The 21,368-nt window shown below is 29.4% G+C and overlaps 2 protein-coding genes and 1 long non-coding RNA gene across 12 annotated transcripts in view; 2 read left to right on the top strand and 1 right to left on the bottom strand.

Moving 5' to 3' along the window:
- Nucleotides 1-21,368, top strand: part of LOC128988985 (uncharacterized) — a 388,279-nt gene that overhangs the window by 193,780 nt on the left and 173,131 nt on the right. The window lies entirely within an intron of this gene.
- Nucleotides 1,613-3,215, bottom strand: LOC128989047 (uncharacterized). Its single transcript, XR_008490449.1, has 2 exons — nt 2,933-3,215; nt 1,613-1,867 (listed from the first exon to the last, which is right to left on the bottom strand). It is a non-coding gene; the product is annotated as an uncharacterized LOC128989047 (long non-coding RNA).
- LOC128989027 (uncharacterized) overlaps nt 18,792-21,368 on the top strand; it is a 67,956-nt gene continuing 65,379 nt past the window's right edge. For 2 of the 3 annotated variants that reach the window (XM_054410885.1, XM_054410891.1), the window contains exon 1: nt 18,792-18,917. In XM_054410885.1, coding sequence (XP_054266860.1) covers nt 18,887-18,917 — 31 coding nt within the window. In that variant the 5' untranslated portion in view covers nt 18,792-18,886. Of the gene's footprint in view, nt 18,918-21,109; nt 21,241-21,368 lie in introns of all 3 variants that reach the window. The other variant, XR_008490447.1, reaches the window with a different exon arrangement.

The following is a 21,368-nucleotide window of genomic DNA, read 5'->3' on the forward strand; positions in this document are numbered from 1 at the left end:
AGATAAGCTTATTTCTTAATCAAAACCACTAGATTATTCCAGTTATCATTACTAAGTTTATACTCCTTTTGTTAAGATTTAACAAAATTAGTGTAAAGTAAAGGTATTCTATTGAACAAACTTAACCCTAGATTTGTTTCTGATCAATAAAAAAACTACTGTAAGTTTACATGGTGGTATTCCTCCTAAAGGTGTGATTGACTTTACATATTCTATTATAATATGCCTAATCATTGGCTGATCTCTACTTATTTTGCAACCGGTTAGGGTTTTATTACTCAGTCATAAAATCATAAAATGTCTTTTGCTCAACATCTTTGACATCCATATTTTTAGTTAGTTTTAAGAAACAGAAACTACCTCTAGGTTTTACTATTATACATGGATGCTCCCTTTACCACTGTACATGCTAGGCTATATTATCTGAACCTTTTTTGTTTAGAGCAAAAGAAAAGCTTCAAATCTCCTCCAAACAATATTGTTTTTTCACCCATTAGAGCTTGTTATAGTACTTACTTAATTGACAAATATATTTCTTATATGAACATATTCTATCTTTATTCCTAGGTTATTTGGTAAGACTAGTCATTGAGGTTATTTCACTTTATACAAATTATTGACTAAAGACTTTAATAAATCCCAAATTTAAAATGTTAGTAAATTTATAAAGAAAGTGTGAAATAAATCTTGAACATATGTTTTGAAATGAAAACAAATCAGAAGTTTTCTATTTAATCTTGAATCGTTAATTATTTTACATAAATTTGAAAAGTTTCACAGTAAAATATTTTTTTCAATATTCTATAACATAGCCTATACAACTAAAAAGTCTTAAGAAATACATGGGGAGCAAATTTTGTTTATGTATAAGCTGTATAAGCCAAGTGAGACTGTAGATATATATGCCGATGCTTAGTTTGAAATCTGTGTATACTGTAATTTAAGACCTCAATTATAAAAATCAATCAGGTAGAAGAGCTAAACAAACTCAGAAAAGAAAACATACATTTTTAAATCATATACTAATTAACAAACTAATTCATAGCTGATATAGGGGTTACTATAATATTACATAATGTTTCCCAAGTAAGCCTAGAACAAGCCTCCAAACATAACTTCAATTGTAAATTTAGTTAGATGGACTCATAGCAAACATGTTTATTTTATTATTCAAAATGGAACTGTCAATAAGTATCCTAATAAGATGTTTAAGTTATTAGTATATGATTCAGGCTAGTGTCATAATTTTATGCAAGTATCATTAGTCGGATCAACAATTAAATTGGTCAACTGATCAGCTGATTAGTTGGTGTTCAAAGTGGTTCAAAGCATTACAATTTTAATTCTTTTCTCTCAATACTTGAACCTCATTGGTCCGTTACCTGTGTGGATAGGAAAAAAACTATGCTGATGTGAAATGAAACTATGCTGATATGAAAGTAAACAGCTGTTAAGTGAAACTTTTTATTTACAACACCTTGTCTATAGCAAAGATAATAGAAAAATTATTATAGTTTTCTTGAAATAGCCCAAACACTGTATTCATGTGAAAGTTCATTTTTTTTAGGAAAAAATAAGTAAAAAGTAAATATGAAAAAGAAAATAGCTTAAACAAGAATAAGAATATTTATTTGTTTCTATTAAATGTACAATATATGAACAAAAATATTGTTAAAAAATGTTAGGTCTAGGACTTATCATGGTCATAATGTAGATCCACAGGTCTGTTCCTAGATATAATTCTTCTGGGTTACAAGTGGACAACTGGAGTCAAATAATCCAAGGGTTGAGTAGGTAGCAGTCGAGGAGAGATCAACAATCCGTAGAGCTTGGCAGGTTTCTCTTCATCCTGGTCCAGTACTATTTCCTGTACAACCCACAATGATTAGAGATGTACAAAAACAAGAAAATGGGTTTAAGTAGTTTTTTTTTTAAGTCTGAATCAATAGTAACAATGATCTTAGTCTTTGATAGTTTTTCAAATATCACTGTACTACCTAGGCCTAATCTCTGTGTATGAATCTCTTTATTTAATGAGAATATGTTTAGCTGAAAGTTAGGATTCAAATGTCCTATTAGCCTATAATCTTTGCTATTTAATCTATAGTGTCATTAGCAAAATAGTCTCTGAGTTCATAGTGGATTGAGTGAGCACAATACCAGATATACAGTTTAGGGTAGTGACTTAATTGACTACATATATAACATAATAAATCGATAAGCATAGAGCTGATTAAAATAATTGAATGTTTTTAGATCACTAACATATATTGTCCTAAACTGAGAAATTTTAGCCAGGTAAAATTTTAACCAAAGAATGAATAAATGTTTCAAACGAATTTTTTAGTTCTACTATCTATATACCTATACCTATTTTATAAACCCTTAGCATTGGAACAATATAACATAAAAATGTTCCCATATGATTCCGTAGGGTACTGCAATTATTTAAGGTCTTTTAGGCCTTAGATTTACTTAATGTTAACAAACTCAAGACTTGCATATCCATTTTGGAATATAACATGTTCTTCAACATTTTTGAGAAACATAATAAAATTTATAAAATATCTAGTTTTACATTATCTTTCTTAGTTCCAAAAATAACCATCATCAGCATATTACAAGGCCTATCAAACTAAAACTATTTATTTTTATGTCATACGTGTCGTGTGTAAATGTTGTTTGTCGTGTAATGTGTTGTGAGAATAAAATTATTCAAGCAGATCTACATATTCCTGTAATAAAGTATTTGACAATGGCAGTTTGCTAAAACATGTAACACACTGATAAATATAATATAAAACCAAATATTTCTCGGGCTTCAACAATGAATTTTAATTTAATTTAGCTGCATATAAATGTCAACTTTAATTTAAATGGTTTAAACAAATACTATAAATAATTAAAATAACCAAGATAAATCTAAACTCACCCTGATTAAACAAATCACAAGCTAGGTGGTCTATAGAGAAGCAAAGACAAGAAGAAGTTTTTAGTCATCGAAATGAGAAGATCAAACAGGTTGATGGTTCCCAAAGAAGTTCCTGTTGACTCCAAAATAATACAGTATTAATGCTTAAGAAATATAACTTTGGATGTATGTTAATCATTTATTTATATGGGGTTGAGACCATGATAACTAAATTATACAATTTCAGATTATATAATTAAAACTCTTAAAATCTAATTGGTAATTAATAAAGAAGTTAAAATTAACCAATTTTTATATAAGTGGTATAGATTATAAGAGTTTTAATCATTGAATAATTTAATTATCCCGCCTTAATAGAGATATATTTTTTTCATTTAAAATGTATTTACTTTTAAAATTTGATTTTTAAATGTGTGATAAATATATCACATAAAAATATATTAGAAAATATTTTTATAAATTATAATCTATAAAAATATATATTAATATAAAATACAAAAATATATCTCTACCTCTCAGCATTAGCTTGTTATAGAGAGTATATAACATGCAACATGCAATATATAACAAGCATTAATAACTATACAGCTGTAGAATATACACCTTCAATCTGTAAAAGAATCAATACAATTAATATATAACAGTTATAATTTCATTAGTTTATGAATTGATACTTCTTTAATACCTGCAACAAATTTAGACAATATAATTATTATGAAATAAAAAAAAAACATTTGTGTATATTTTATATTTATGATAGAATAAGACTCCTTTATAAGCCAATTTCTTGTATAGCCTAAATTGGCTATTAGAAGTAGACCATACTTCTTCATCACCTGTAACAAAATGAGAAATATAAATATTGTGAATTGGAAAAAATATACTTAAAGTAGGCTACAGAATCTTTATTAAGTATTTTACTCTATTCTGCTTCCATTTCTAGGATATACTCATTTTTTGAAAATGAAAAGATTTTTGTATTTGGATAGAGGATGGAAATAGCTTTATTTCCTTTTGAAAGAATCCTATTTTCACCTAACACTTCAACATTTAGTTTATCTAAATGATTGTAGAATCTTTTAGTAGTTGTAATAAACACATTGTTTCTAAACATTTGAGATAGATTGGTAATTTTTCTGGAAAATGTTTTTTTACATTTATAACAAGCTTTGATAACATATTTTCTATGTAAAGAAATAATTTTAAAATCAATTCTTTTTGAATACTCTACAATATTTTTTTTTTCAATAAGTATTATGTATCTTACTAAAAACCCAGAATTAACCTTAAAAACTTTAAAGATTTGTTCAGTTTTAAAAGGGATGGTCACTGCAATAGTGTTGGCTATATTAGATTGGAACATTAACCCTAAGAATAGCTGCTTTCCTTTAATTGAACATAAATATTCTGGAGATTCAATTTGTTCAAATTGTAAATATGCAGTTGTGAAATTACTGAAATTTGGTCTGGGTATAATGTTGTTGTATTTTAGATAACACCACCAAAAATACGAATCTTTGATCAATTTTACTTTCCTAAATGGAAGCATTTGAAATATAATATAGAAAATTTCGATTGGTAATTTTTTAAATAAGGTGATATCCATTATAGATTCTTAAGATTTGTGAATACAAGTGAAAAATTTGAATTTCAGTGTAATTCTCCTGAGATCTTTTAGTTTAATATCTGAATTCCTTAGAAGTCGAAGAACTGATTTAAATTTACAATATAATTGTGGTAGAAGATTATCTTTTGTATTTAAGATATTAAAAACTCTAGCTATATTTGGATTAGATCTTGTTTTAATTTTTACAAGAACGATCAAATATTTACTTTTATTTTTAATATTTTTAACAAGTTCTTTAATAATTCTATGAATTAACTTGGTCTTAGTCTTGAAAGATCTAATGTATCTTTTTTTTAATTTTATCTTTTTCTTTTTTAATAATAAAGGTTTGAACATGAGTAAGATCAAAATGAAAAGGGTACTTACCAATGTACTAGTCTGAACACTGCTATGTTGTGGTTAGGATAGGATAGGAGTGTGGTTTATACATACCCATCCCACTAATTTGGATAGAGGCATGGTAGGAGAATATGGGCGTGGTTTATACTTGACTAATTTGACAAAGTATAGAGGGATAGAACAAAAGATGAAATATATATTTTTAGTTTTGAATTATAAACAAATTAGTATTATGATTAATAGTATTAAGTGTTTAAAATATATTTGCCATTTTTTATGTTTTTAGCAAAATTTAAAAATATTTTAAATCCAATTTTCATTAATATCTTAAATTTAAAAGAAGTGTAACTATTATCAGGCCTCTAGGAGAATTAGAAAAAATAAACTAATAGATTTATAAATCATAAATTATTAACAATGCTAAAGATTAAGATGTTAAAGTTTATATTTATAAAAACCTTATCTATGAATTCAAAATGGTATAAGAATTAAATTTTTGTATGTTTAGTTTTAAAGTCATTAAAAAAATTTAAATTGTAATAAACTGCTCTATCTCATGGTAATCTATTCATTGAAAATTATTAAAGAACTTATTGACTTTGAATTTAAGTTAAACATTTATGAACTATTTGAGATTTCCTGGACTTTTAGTAAGGATCAATGGGATAAAGGATTGGATGATTTATATCATAAAACCCACTCCAAAATCCTTTCCTTGTTTGTGCTAAAATATTGGTTAGAAAAAGAAGTTTCCTTAAGTTTTCCTGTAAATTTTTTTCTTTCTTCATTTTATGGTATGTTATTGTCATAATATCTATCATATTTTCATCCATTGAATCTCAAATTATCTAAAACAAAAGAAAATAAATTCTATAAATAATTACAAAAAATTTGGATTGTAACAATCTATATTTTTACTTTGTTTAGATTTATATATTTATTTGTTTACTTTAAAACTCTTGAGTGTGTTTTCCTCCATACTTGTAGTTTTTGTTAATATAAATATATATAGTGGATTTGGTAGTATCTAGCTCTACACTTCATACACCTTATCCTGGGAAGTCCCTAAGCTATTTTTACTCCTAAATTTCTCCTCATTGTAGAATAAAACTCAACATGTACCTACTCCTGTTTTAAAGGACCTTGTTTGTTTGTTTGACCTTTATGGACTCCAAAACTGCTTGAAAGATTGTAATGAAACTTTCAGGCATTATTAAGTATTATTTAAGGATGTTTTTTGAGAAGTTTGGTGCAGATCTATCAAAAGGGCTCTGCCTTAGTAGCTTTGGAGTTTCCCATGTTAATCTTATGATTTTTATATTTTAAAAGAATTAATAAATCTCAGTAGCTATTTCAATTAAACAAATTAGTTCTTTTTATGATGTTTAATAGCATTAAAAAGTTAATAGGTTTACCAACAGGGTGCAACACTATTATTTTTTTATATTTATGACAATAGCTAATTTCTAACAAAATGTGAGTGAATGTACTGAATGAATTTTAACCTGGAAGCAAGTTAGCATAGCAAACAAGCTAATCTAAAGGCAAGTGAGTACAGCAAATGAGCTTAAACCTTAAGGTGAGTAAGCATAGCAAATGAATTTAAACCAAGATGGGATTGAGCCATGCAAATGTGCTCATCTTGAATATAAATAAGCATTGACATAAAACCACATTAGGACAGGACAACAATTAGCAAGTATTACAGGTGTTACTTTAAAACAAATAACAATCATAATTTTTGATGACTTTAAAAGATTCGACTCAAAGATTATGGAAATACTTAAGATGTGATGGATTGATATAATCAACATTTCTTGTAAAAATCTTATAATTTTTCAAAAGCTAATCTTGTTTTTTAGTGTTTTCTACAAATAGCCTTACTCATAGTTGCATTAGGTTGTCCACAGTAATGATTTAAAAAAAAATATTATTTTCTATTTCTTTAAATATGAAACTTTAAAGGGTCACACTCTTTAATTATTTCCCTGAAAAGATAGTTTCTACAACATTATAGATTTAAAAAGACTAGAGGAATTACTGTTTTTTTAGAACTGGGGCTGTGAGAGAGGTCCAGAGGTGGAGCCTGGCACTGACCTGTAGTACTGAGATTTGGGTTCTAGATAGGATGAGGGGAACTTGGGACAATATAGATCTGACAAATGAGGGTAGTAGTCTAACTGTGGGTTGTATTCAGCCCTTGAATGGGTGACAGCTGAGTAATGGGCAGGGGAGAGATTTTGGGCACTTAGAGATGTGAGTTCAACATAGAGTTGTTTCTGTATGGCTTTCTGCATAAGGTAGAGATTTAAAATATGAGAGTGGTAGTCTAACTGTGGGTTGTATTCAGCCCTTGAATGGGTAGTAGCTGAGTAATGGGCAGGGGAGAGATTTTGGGCACTTAGAGATGTGGGTACGACATGGAGTTGTTTCTGCATGGCTTTTTGCTTGATGTAGTTGGAGAACTCCATGGGTGACATCCTGCAATGAGATATGAGATTAGTATTGGTAAGTGATATTGGTGTGGGAAATTGGAGTAGACAATAGAATATGAAGAGGTTTTGGACAAATACATTGCATCAAGATAGATTGGTTGATGATTTGGAAAACACTGAAGAGGAGAAAGTTAGAAGGGTTTCTATTTTCAAGAACTGCATTAGCAAAAAATAGTCATTGAATAGTAAATGGAATATTGTGTATTGTAGAGAAATGGATATAGTTTGGCCGCTTAAAAAACAACCTGCATGCTAATGCTAAACTAATGCTGGAGGAGGTCACTTTCTAAGCGGCTGAACTATAGTTTGAAAATATACTAGAAAACTTACATGAAACATTATAGAAATATTATCTAGATGGGATGAATTTGCTGAGATAACATGGACATAAACATACTTCTGAAGAAATCTGTTTTAAGGAAGTTATATTTATTTTTATTATAGAGTAGATAAAATTATAAGTTTTTGTGGAGCTGCATCCATTGAGGAAAAAGAAGAGTTCTAAATATGATTTATCAGTGACAAATAAGAGCTTATAGTTGATTTTATTAGAGACAAGTAACTTTTGATTCTAGATTGAGAGGTTGTCTAGTCAAAGTTTATTGGCTGCATATAAAGTTACAGTATAATAAAACCTTTATTCTATCAATCCTAAATTGATTTAGAAACTCTTGTTTAGTTACTTTTGACATAGAATGATGAATTTCAAATTATAAAATAGATGTTCTAGGTTATGTCTTTTTAATATTTTATCTGTGAATATAGACAATATCAACTTGTGGTTTGACCTTTGAGTTGTATCAATAGTTAAAGATGGAATTGGACTAGCCAATTATTATACATAAGTGATTCTAGACCACTAAGAACTATCAACAACAAATATAAAAGACCATTAAGTCATTGGTCATTTAATAAACAACTTTTAGTTAGTGTAAATAAATTTGAAGAAAACTATACCCACCAAAGAAGATAGAATGTACCAAGCTTATCACTGGTTTTTGTACAATCTTTTTAAGTGGCAAAGATATCAAAGAACAAGGATCTAGGTTAGATTTCATTTATATAAAGTTACTAACTGAAGTAAGATGATGTTACTTTACCTGTTAGTCATCTTGCTGTTGGTTTTAGGTTTGGTGCTGCCAAACTTGGTCTGGGCAAAGGTGGTGTAGGTGAAAGTGAGTGGCTGGGTAGGCCAGGTCATGAAGGATGGTGCTAAGCTGAGCAATGTCTTAGGAGGTGCTAAGGATGTAGAAGTAGAGGATACTGCACTCATGGGATGTGGCAATGCTGGCTTGTGAGGTGATAGACTCATGTTGGCTAGTCCCATACTAACTGTATTGATAGGTTTGAAACATTGAGCCTCTGGGTTAAGAGTCTTGTTGACCTCTCTGTTGGCAAAGTTGTCTTTATGGATGTTGGTAGCCTTACTGAAGAGTACCTTGACCACCCCCTTCTCGCTGATCCTGTAGCTAACCTCACCAGGGTCCACCCAAATCATCAGCTCCTGAGGGAGGTTCTCTAAGATGTCCTGGAAAAGTACCCCACTCTTCCTTACAGCTTGCTCCAGCACAGGGTCAATTAAGTTCCCAGTCTTGAGACACCTGAAGGCTGACCCCTTAAATGGCTTCTCCGGGTACCAGTGACCATTGAATTTTTCCTTTAATACTTTCTCTAACTCCTCACCAAAGATGTTGACTTGCCGCCTTGGTACCTTGTTGTACAGGTAGGAGATGATGAAGTTTATTGCAACTTGGACTTCAATGTGCATTGTTATTTGTTTCTATGTATCACTGAAAGGGGGTAGGCATGAACTTGTACTCACAATAGAATGTGTCCAGCAGTTATTACCAAATTACCTGTCTTAGAAACATGGACAAGTTAATTCAGCAACCTACATTGTCATAAAATATATAATACAATACATACACTATGCATGTGTGGTAGTATTCTATTCAATAATAGAGAAAAATTTGAATTAATTTTGACACTTTCAATCAACAAAATAAACTATTACAGTATCCTCAAAATATTAATGAAAAATATCTTATAATATTTGTCAGTATCTTGTTTTAATTTTTTACTGACCAACATGCAGTGCTGACAGTTTTAATTGTAATGATGAAAATGAGTCTCCATAAAATATTGATATGAGTTTTTTTATTTTATATCCGAAATTTTCTAAACAAGTGTTATAGCTTGATTTGTTTAAACCCAGTTAAAAAATGAAATTAAGTTTAAACACAAACTAGACTAAGACATAGTTGAAAGGAATCCTTATACAGTAAACAGTATATTAATATTGATTTTTGTTTTAAAATTGACTAAGTTTTATAGTTAGAATATACTAAAAATGGTATCACGAAAGAACAAACATTTATTTGAAAAGAACACCAAGAGGTATTTCCTTGAATCCTAAAATATTTGTAAACATATCTTAACATATGTTATTGCATATACTTTTTTAGAAATATCAAACTAACTTCATTTAAAAACTAAATGTGTTTGAATCCACCTAGTTTAAAACAAATCACCACTCACAATCACAAATAAATCTTAAAATCCACTCTCAGCACAAACACTTCATGTTAAAAGCCACCAAATCAGTTTAACTTTTAACTTAACATTAAGTTTAATGAGTACCTAGGCTTGTTGCTACAGGGAGGGTAAAAAAGTGTGTTTTTAGTTATATATTAATTACTTAGTATCAAATAAATAAATGTATCAAGTTTGATCAAAATATATCCATAAACAAACAAACTACAACATTTTATAATATTGTCCATAAGAATGACATAGGTATTTTAAAATAACATTTTTTTTAATTTTCTCCATAACCAATAATTTTACAAAAACATTTTAATATACTAAATTATTTGTTTTTTTAAACTCTTTAAAAAGGTCTAGAGAAAAATTAGGAAATTTTATGTTTAGAGGGTTAAAAATTAGAAAACCCTATTTTTACTCCATAAAACCCCGTTCCCATGGTCCCATCATGCTGGTTAACAAACTTGTTCAAGTTTATCCTGCCTTATACCTTCAAACCAAATTTCATCAAAATCAGACAAAAATTACTAAAGTTATTGTGTTCATGGACACACATATATATATCTATATAAATTTGAACAAATTATGTTTTTGACCTCTGGTAACCTCAAAATCAAAAAAGTAAATCAGTCCTGGACCTAGGTCTTACCATGCCACCTATGATAATAACTACTTCCCTATAGAGAAATTCACTAAAAACAAAGTTGAATAAATCATGACTTTGATGGGGAAGGTCAGAAATGTGTGTAAAAATAGAGAATACAAAACATCTTTATTCTAGGGAATAAAATTATTAAAGGAATGTTTTGGAAATACAAAACTCATATAATGATATAATGTTTTTTTTATTTATGAAGAATTACAGTTATAACAATACATACAGTCCAACCTTGGTATAAACAATCTGAAGAAACCAAACTGAATAGGATTTTAAATACAAGGTGTTTGTCCATCCTACATATGGGAATTGAGTAGTTAATTAAAACTATATGAATGAATGAATGAATGAATTATTTTTTTATTCCAACAAATTATTTACAGAATATGTACATAAATATTTAAAAGAAGAAGAAAACATAAGTGAATTTAAAAGAATAAAATAAAATTAACCTTTACATTACATCTATGTTAAAAAAAAGCATACATGTTAATAGGGAATAAGCTGACATGGGCAGCAAGCCTGTGCATCAACTGTAGTTACGTCCAAACATAACATTTTTTATCAAATACAATAAATAAATAAATGACAGGAGATATGATGAGGTGAAAATATAATGTAAATGGAGTTACAAGAAAAAATTGTGAGATGAATGGCTATGTGAAAAAATATTCGGTGGCATAACTAAGTTTAAATAAAAATAAATGAAATGTAATAGTGACAGGAAATCTACAGCTTTCAAAGTGTTTCTAGAAGGGTGGGGCATATAATAAATGTATATAATATATAAGTATATAATAGCAATACAATACTATACAATAATAATAAGAGTATATAAAATATGTATATAATATAATAATAAATGTATAATTTTATTGTAGCCTACAGCAGAAAGAGTAATTATTATCAATTGAGAAGTGTATAGGCCTAGTCAATGATATCACCTTCCATTTCATACCTGCCTCTTCCATTACCAATATCACCACAATACAATTACTCATACACAATTTCCAGTAGGTCTAAATAAAAACTCCCTAAAATAAAATGATAATATCCAATTAAATTCACAGTACACATATAACATTGGTTTTTCCATACATCATTAAACAAATTGTCTACACATATTCTTGATATCAATTTCACTACATCAATTGTTAAATAAATAAGTGTAAACAAAGAAAAGTAAAAACAACAACATATAGTTTGTTTTTAAACAGCTAAGTCAAAAATAAAATAATATTTGTTTAAAAAAAGAACTGTTCATGTTGAAGGAATTTAAAAGGAAAACATGCTAGTAAGCTAGTGACATAATTGTTTATGTTGATTATCCATACTGTTATCAGTTCTAATATCCTTGATAGTCAAACCATCCTCATTGAGTTGAAATAAAAGTGATATTTTGCCTACATCAGTGCATCCAAACATAACCACAACTAAACACACACCAAACAACTTTTTAGATTTCATAAAATAATAATTAGTCTGATTATTGCAGTATCCTAGGTTGTGTTCAATCTATGTCATTCATCTGTATATCTTTAGCTAAAGCCCATCTGAGGTTGTGGTTGTAATTTAAAATCGTATTCCTGAGGGTTCTTGATCTCAGCATTAAAATATTAATTACTGGTATTGCAAACAAAATGCTATACCAAAATGAATTAAACATGTAAAAATTGTAACTTTCTTACTCATTCCTTAAAAAGTTGAGCAGTAAAATAATTTGCATATCCTTTTTTTATGACTTGTGTACAGAGCCTTGACTTAAAACAAATCAAAGATAGCTTTAAAAAATATTTTGAACATCCTAGTATTTTACTATTAATTAATTTATCATCCTCTTACTGAAGAATTGAATGTATCAATGATCAGCATTACACATAGTATAAATAAGTCAACCCTTAGTATGTCTTTTCATTTTTATCCAAATGTTGAATTTGTGTTACAAATACTGAATGTTTACAGCTGTTATGTTAAGCAAATTATATCATACTATAAGCTAGTTTAGAATGTTAGCGTCAGTTAGTTGTTAGACTTTTCAAAAATTAAAACATAATTTCTAAAATACTTGGACTCTAAACTAAAATTATAGTAAACAAATTAAATGTTGATATGTCTTCATATATGTATGCATTAACATTTTGATAAGAGATAATGTTGATAAATATTTCCTCCATGAAAAGAAACAGGCCCACCTGTGAGTCTAAAGAAAACTTCAGATTAAAAAAGATTTGAATCCTATTCTTATTTCAAATGATTAATATTTATCCAAAGGAAGTACATTAAAAATGTTTTAAATTAAAATCAAAAAATTTTCCTGAAAATATACATAATACATTCTATATGGTACATAAAAAATTAGAATACAAATTACATACTTATGAAAAATAACTAGAAACAATTTACATTACCATATGTGCATAATAATTGTACTCTTTATTTGTGTTCATTTTCAAAGATTAAAAACCCCTAACTAAAAATATTTTTACCCAGTGAAATTAAAACTGTGTTTTATTGACCTTGGTGTAGGTTATAAACTATAAGTTTAAAATCACAGCATACTTTAACCCACCTAAAACCTAACCAAACACTATATTGTATAGCAATAAACCACATAAAGAACAAAACAAAGCAGTATAAAGTTGTGTAAGCAACTGTTTGTGATAGGTTAGTAGGCTACAGTATTACTTTAAATCACAACAGAGGAATGTTGATACTGTAATAATCATCAACTGTAGCATTGGTATTGCCTTAGTGTAAACAAATCGTACTAAAAACAATAAAAATATTAGATAAGTTGTTATACAGTAGAACCTTGATAACAAGACTCTCATGGGGATTACAAAATAAGTCTGGTTATCAAGGTTAACTTCTTATTGAGGTTTGCAATAATATTTGTTTAAAGGTAAAATAAATTCAAGGGGATTTAAAAAATACACTTGTTATCAAGAGTGACATGTTATTTAGGGTCTTCTTATCGAGGTTCCACTGTAAAAGTCTATAATCATAGCCAAATAAAAGATAATAAAAAATAAAAACACTTGTAAAAGGAATACTAAGAATACTTTGTTCTTTTTTGTTTTATTTATTTTCTTTCTCAGGTTTCTCTTCATCCATAACAATGTTGACTCTGAGTACTGCCTCACTTATGAATCAATTGGTGGTTTTTTAAATATATTTTTGTTTTAAAAGATTTTTGACATACTTGGCACTTGAAAGATCTTTCTTCTGAATGAAGAAGTGTATGTGTTTTTACGGTCTCAGATCTTGTGAAGCAATTTCTACATATAGGACACATATATGGTTTTATTCCCATGTGGGACATAACATGTCTTCGTATACAGGACTTTCTTTTAAATTTTTTTTTACAAGAATCACACTCATAGGGTCTTTTGTTATTATGTACAACCAAATGGCTCTTTAAATCTTCTTTTGTTTTGAATTCTTTTTTACAAGTAGAGCATTTGTAAAGTCTCTCTTCTAAATGTAAAAGAGTATGTTTCTTTAGGGAATAGTTATGAGCAAATGACTTGCCACATTTAGTGCACTGATGTGTTTTTTCTCCCATGTGTGTCAAAATGTGTCTTTGTATGTCACTTTTTTTTTTATATATCTTTTTACAACAGTCACACTCATAGAGTCTTTTGTTGTTATGTACAACCAAATGGTTCTTCAAATTGTCTTTTGTTTTGAATTCTTTTTTACAAGTAGAGCATTTGTAAAGACTCTCTTCTAAATGTAAAAGAGTATGTTTCTTTAGGGAATAGTTATGAGCAAATGACTTGCCACATTTAAGGCACTTATGTGCTTTTTCTTTTGTGTGTTTTATTAAATGTCTTTTCATTTGACTTTTGTAACGAAAACATTTGTTACATTTTTTACATTTATGGGTCTTCATTTGCATATGGTTTTGGAGTTGAATGGATTTCCCACATATAAGAGACTTTCTAGAGTGTATCAACAAATGTCTCTTAACTTCGTTTAGTCGAAAAAATTTTTGTTTACATTTCAAGCATTGAAATTGCTTCTCGTTAGTATGTATTAATATATGATTTTTCATTGTAGATCTAGTTGAATAATTTTGTCCACATATTGGACATTTGAAGACATTTTTGTTTTTTTTGTTTTTCATTATTATGACAGTGAATCTGCAACATAAGCAGTACTTTATCAACATTTAAAAAATTATAGGGAATTGTATGTATTTAAATAGTAATTTTGTTTTTAAGACTTGTTAAATATACAGAAGTTACATGATAGGTTATATATCTCTCATTCAATATTGAATCTTCATGTTATCAAATATTCCTATGTATATTAGAATTTAACAATATGAAGGCTGCAAGGGAAAAACCAACATAGTCAAAATTTTTGTAGAATGAGATATCAATGGCAATGGACTCGTTCAGGTCCATATTTTATAGTGACAAAGTATCTTAGGGAATAACAAACAGAGTCAAGAGTTATTTAGTGTTTTATTTTCAGTATGCCAGGGAAGAAACAACATTGTCAATTCAAAACTAGGGAAAACTTAACAGAGTCTAGCAAACTGCTTCTAGTGCTGTCTTATAACGGTAAATTCAACTAGTTAGCCTAAGGTGCTTGCTCAGTGTACACTGATTCAGTTTTGTTGAGTAAGGTTTATTAAAGGTAATTATTTGAGATTATGTTGATGTTATATTTATGACAAAGTAAATTTCTTATTAAAACCAATATAATTTTAATAATTTTACCAAAAATATTCAAATTACCTGAACATTCTCAACATAGTTTTTTTTGTTTAAGTTACTTTTGACTAAATATAGTAATTGAAAAGATGTTTAAATGTTTAAGCAGATTATAAAGTGTTAAATAATGTTTTTGGTCAGAGTTAAAATGATTGAGTTTTGTTTTCAGCCTTCTCAATTAAATGAGAAGAGTAATAGAATAAAATAATTTCTAGTTTACTATATTAACTATAAAGATACCTATACATGGAAATTATTTTATGTAAAAATAGTTTGTATTAATCATTGATGTATAATATTTCTGCTGAAATCTGTGTAAATTTTCATTAGTAGATTTTCCTATACAGGGAAAAATCCAACAGTCATGTAATTTTTGTATTAAATTAATTATAGTTATTTACAGGAGAGATACTAAACAGTGGAAATTAATATACAGATACAGGATGAGTTAATAAATCTATTTCAGTTTTCACTATGTTGATTTTTCTCTTGCAGCCTTCATATATTTGAGGGATTAATTTTTTTACTAAAAATGTGACAGTAATTTTCTTAATAGTAGAGATCATTGATATACAATAGGAATAAAACAGGAGAAATGAACCATCCTTGGGGGACCCTGCACTGAGAAAACATATAGGACAATGAGATCAGACCTGAGAAACTATTTATGAAGACTTTTTGATAATGGCCAGACAAAGCTATTGTCAAGAGCATTTTGGTCTTGTTTTGAGGTTGTGATTGAAAGGCATGGGAAATCTTCACAAAAACAAAGGCTTAAGGTACCTAACTTAGTTAAAAAAAATAAATATCCCAAATAATCTTACTAAACAAATAATTTCAAAAAATCTAGTGTAAGCACTTAAAATCTATTGGGTCTAAAAGAGAAATAACAATGGATGTGGTATTGACAATTTAGATACAGCTGTTTCAGTCTGGTTGATGAAGAGTGGTATAGTTGGAGGGGGGATTCAGTGCAAGGAGTGAGCAACAATGATACAATTGTTTCTCAACAATGAAGGGGGAGTGTTAGGAGAGAACAATGACGTCATGAGGACATAGTGACAAGTGGTTTGGCCTTGAGTGTTTCTAGCCCAGTCAATGAAGATATAAATAACTCCGCCATAGCAAACCTAAGTGACAAGTGGTTTGGCCTTGAGTGTTTCTAGCCCAGTCAATGAGAATGAAGATATAAATAACTCCACCATAGCAAACCTACCAACTACATGAATTTCCATTTGTTTAATTTGTATTTTAATTAAATCTATTCAAACAACATTAGGTTTAACCATCGATGTATAATACTCTACTGGATAGCACGCTGTGTGATGGAAAAACGGTCTGTGCCCGCCAATCGAATTGGCAGGATACCAAGGCGGACAGGCCGAATGAACCTCTGTCTTTTACACAAACATACCTTCACTCAACCTGCCCTGCTTCACTTATTTACCAACGTAAAAATTTTAAAATTTTATTTTTATTTTCTGGGAAAGACAGTGCTTCTTACTGTATAGTTTGTTTTAACCTAAACATATTTTTATAATTTATTTAGGAAAATTAAAACTGATAATTGTTTTTTAACACAACTAAAAACATGAAAAATGTAGTAAGCGAGGAACTTTTTTATTTTTTGGTCAGGAAAAAAATTCCTGCGGCAAAGTTTTAGATTTAAGTATGAATTTTATTTTTTAATCGAAGCTTTTTTTGATATGGAGTTTGCTTGTATTATTTTTAAGCGATTAAAAATAGGCATACGATTGCTAGGAGCTCGGCCGGCTACTGTCAGGGAAATAAATATGTGCATTCAAGTTTGAGCCTAAATATCTCTTAGATGAATTATTCAAGTTTGTTGAAACAAAAATGAAATATAAACTGGTTTAAATACATTTTATGTGGTAACAACGAAAAAAAATCCGTTTACCAGAAAAATTTATATAGTTGAAAGATCCTAAAAAGTACCGGTTTTTAAGAAACTCTGCACTAACACTGAAGTTTAAAATTTAATTGTAAACAAACCAATGAGCCAATCTTTCTGAAATTTTTATGACTTATTGGTAGGTTTATTGTTAACATTTCCATACATTTTTAAATTTTTACTTGCAATAGTTTTTATGCTGCTGTTAATTTTTAAAATGTAAGCTAATATCGTTAATGAGACGCTAAAAATTCCGTTCAAAATACCATTGTGTTTGCCGTGACACAAGAAATAACACCAATATTACAGATTTATAACACAAATAAATGTGTTTTTTAAACAGATTTATATTTGTAAACAAAAATGTCTCCCGTGACTGGCAGCAGGCCACCTGGTGTATGTACGATGTTTAGGGAATGGGCACACGGGAGGGACTAAGGCTAAAGGTGTAGTGATGTCATATCTCTAGTGGCTAATGTCTTCTCTTGAGGCAACACGATTACCGTAACGAGACAATTTGATTTCAACGTGGTATAGTTAATATCATTTCAGATTGGTGTTTAGGAGGTCCTGGGTTTGAAACCAGCCGGGGACATTAACTTTTTGTCAACGATTTTTGCTTGGAATGCAAATACTTAAACACACTTTTAGTTTACATATACCTTAACTTATTTCAGAAATAAAATATTTGGGAATTGATAAGGAACATAATTCTTTTATCCGTCGAAAGTTATCTGGACTTTTCAGCGTACGTGGTATGGAAACAATTAGGGGAACTTTAAGCAATTTTCCACCACTTTTATTTTCTTATTTCTTAGTTTTATTATCCGTCGAAAGTTATCTAGTTATTTCAGAGTGAGCGGTATGTAAAGGATTAGGGGAACTTTAAACTATTTTCCACCACTTTTATTTTCTTATAACATATGTACACTTTAAGGCGACATGTACCTCAACTCATTTCAGCAATAAAAAGTTTTGGAATTGATAAGGAACATAATTTTATATTCCGTCTAAAGTTATCTGGTTTTTTCAGTGTACGCGGTATGGAAAATGATAGTTTTCTTATAACATATTTACAATTTAAGCTAACATATAGACCTACCTCAACTAATTTCAATAATATATAATAATATAGGGTATATTTAAACATTGAAATAAACATTTATTTATGCTGAGTTTTTATGGTTACTTTTATATTTTAAACAGTAGCTTTATATAGAAATGATTCTATACATTATTTAGGTAATATATATGTATAGTGTATTGCAATAAAAGTAAATAACTATACAGTTTTCCACTAAATGTATACTTTGTCTTTATATATATATTATTTAAGTATACTACATAACAAACAAGTATAGTGAATTATTTTTGATTTGGAAACCTGTAAATTATCCATAGTAGCTATGGTAGTAGGTAAATTTCATTTGCGAGGTCTTTTTTTTTTGCATCGACTGTACTACTCTAAGCTAGGCGGTATCTGATTGGTTGAGAAGGAGAAGAAGGGAAGTCGTTGTGGGAGGGGAAATAATGTAGGGTCGACAGCTGGCGATAGCTGTCTTCACGATTGTACCATTTTTGTCAATTTTGTTTTTTATAGTAGGCCAATATAGTAGGAGATTGGTTGGCAACACTATCAATCAATTATCAATTATATGGGGACGCCACTGTTAGAATGTTCTAAAGGTAAGTTTTTCAATGTCTTTGGCATGTTATTAATAGGCCTAACTTTATTTACGATTTCCTGAAAGTTCCAATTTTCCACATGTAGGCTATGTTTTCTTTTTTCAGGAAATACTTGAGCTATCTTACTGAGTACTGATTTTTACTCATATTTTGTGTACATATAACTTATACACAACCCCTAGTACTTTAACAACAGCTGTAAACTTTTAAAAACATATCCAAACCATAGACTAACCAACACAAGTTTTATCTATGTCCAAACTATACCATCCTAGATAGGCCTATGCTACAGGAGGTAAGTTATGCTTAAGCCTATCTCATGTATAAAATGTTGGTACAACTGGTTAGGTTAAACATGGGTAAACTTCCATATTTATTGTCAAAACAACCTACTGAAAATATCAATCTATTTTTATTCGATTGTTTCAACAAGGTACAGTTTCTTAACTAGGCTAGATGTTATATTAATCGAAACTAGGCAATTGATTTGATTAGTAAACCTTCATGTAATTTTTTTACCATTAGTAAGTTTGGTTGGTTAGGTTAGGTTATGATAGTTTAACCCTCCGAGTGTTAAGCGTCGCATAATCGACGCACAACAACCCACTGTGGTGTTATGCGTTGCTTTTGCGACACACAAACATAGTTTACGGTGAAGGCTCTGGGACTGGCGGAATCATATTGAACTGGATCGAGATTATCAATCTATTTTTATTCGATTGTTTTAACAAGGTACAGTAATCAAAACTAGGCAATTGATTTGATTAGTAAACCTTCATGTAATTTTTTTACCATTTGTAAGTTTGGTTGGTTAGGTTAGGTTATGATAGTTTAACCCTCCGAGTGTTAAGCGTCGCATAATCAACGCACAACAACCCACTGTGGTGTTATGCGTTGCTTTTGCGACACACAAACATAGTTTACGGTGAAGGCTCTGGGACTGGCGGAATCATATTGAACTGGATCGAGATTATCAATCTATTTTTATTCGATTGTTTTAACAAGGTACAGTAATCAAAACTAGGCAATTGATTTGATTAGTAAACCTTCATGTAATTTTTTTACCATTTGTAAGTTTGGTTGGTTAGGTTAGGTTATGATAGTTTAACCCTCCGAGTGTTAAGCGTCGCATAATCGACGCACAACAACCCACTGTGGTGTTATGCGTTGCTTTTGCGACACACAAACATAGTTTATGGTGAAGGCTCTGGGACTGGCGGAATCATATTGAACTGGATCGAGATTGGTATTATTGTTTTCGGCAGATTCTAAGCTTTCTCATGATGTCTTTTTCTAGACGCTTTTCATTTTAGTTCCGAAAATATTGTAACAGACAGCTGTCGTGTGTATTTGTAAACGCTTAGTTAACCTTACACCGATGACTGATGTGTTTTATTACATTTATCATTGTTTTAGTGTTAAAAATCAAAAATAGTGATATACGTGGTGCATTATAAAAAGATTTAAGTGATTTTGAAGGGATGGTTGATGATCCTGAAGAAGTAGGTAATGATATTGATGTAAATTATCAGCCAGATTCCTAGCTATGGTTAGGCTATATATTCTTAGCTAAACACTATGTACCGAAATCTGTTTTTTGCCCATAACTTATTTATTTACAAACCTACCTCCTTTATTATATTTTTGGAATCCTCATAAAATTCTGAACAAAGTGGCTATTTTAAAATATTTGTAGACCTATAAATTATAAATAGATATAGGCCTAGGCTATTTATAAATATCTATTATTAATCAATATTTTCGATTCAATAGTTTCAATCAATATTAGCATAGCCCAGTTAAAAAACTGTACCCCGATATATCATGTGGTTAACTAGGTTAACCTAACCTAACTAACCAAACAATATATTGATCAATATTTTCATTCAGTTGTTATTGACAACAGATACAGCAGTATACTGTTAAGTATATCTACCAAAATTGAATAGTTAGGTCAAGGTACAGTTGTCTATAGCCTATAAATATAATAAGTATGTACCGGTAATACATCTAGCCATTGATGATTGTTACTGAGTCAATTTTAAACATTCATTGCAACAGTAGAAGACTAATAATGAAGTTTACCCTTCCAATGTATTCTTGTTGGGTATCAAGTTAATGGAAATAGAAGTAGAAAGATAATATTTATTTATATTAGCCTGTTATATTTTAAGTAATATATATTTTTCTAGTTGTTTTAGGAGGTGGTCCCAGTAAGGAACCAAAAGAAGATCCAAATATTGACAGAGTAATTTCCCTCATTAAAACTAATGTAGAAGGTTTCAGCAAAATCTATGACTTAGACTCTCTATTCAAACTTTAGGTAGGTATTACTTTAAACCTAGATTTACAATACCACCATACCAAGTATAGCTGTATGTCATAACTTAACCTCACTTCACAGAGAAGTGTATTGTTAGAGCATATAGTAAAAATGTTGTCAGGGTTAAT

This window comes from Macrosteles quadrilineatus, unplaced genomic scaffold (assembly GCF_028750875.1).
Source record: "Macrosteles quadrilineatus isolate MER2022 unplaced genomic scaffold, UCM_ALF_1.0 Scaffold_1__1_contigs__length_201487025, whole genome shotgun sequence".
NCBI classification, from domain to species: Eukaryota; Metazoa; Arthropoda; class Insecta; order Hemiptera; family Cicadellidae; genus Macrosteles; species Macrosteles quadrilineatus.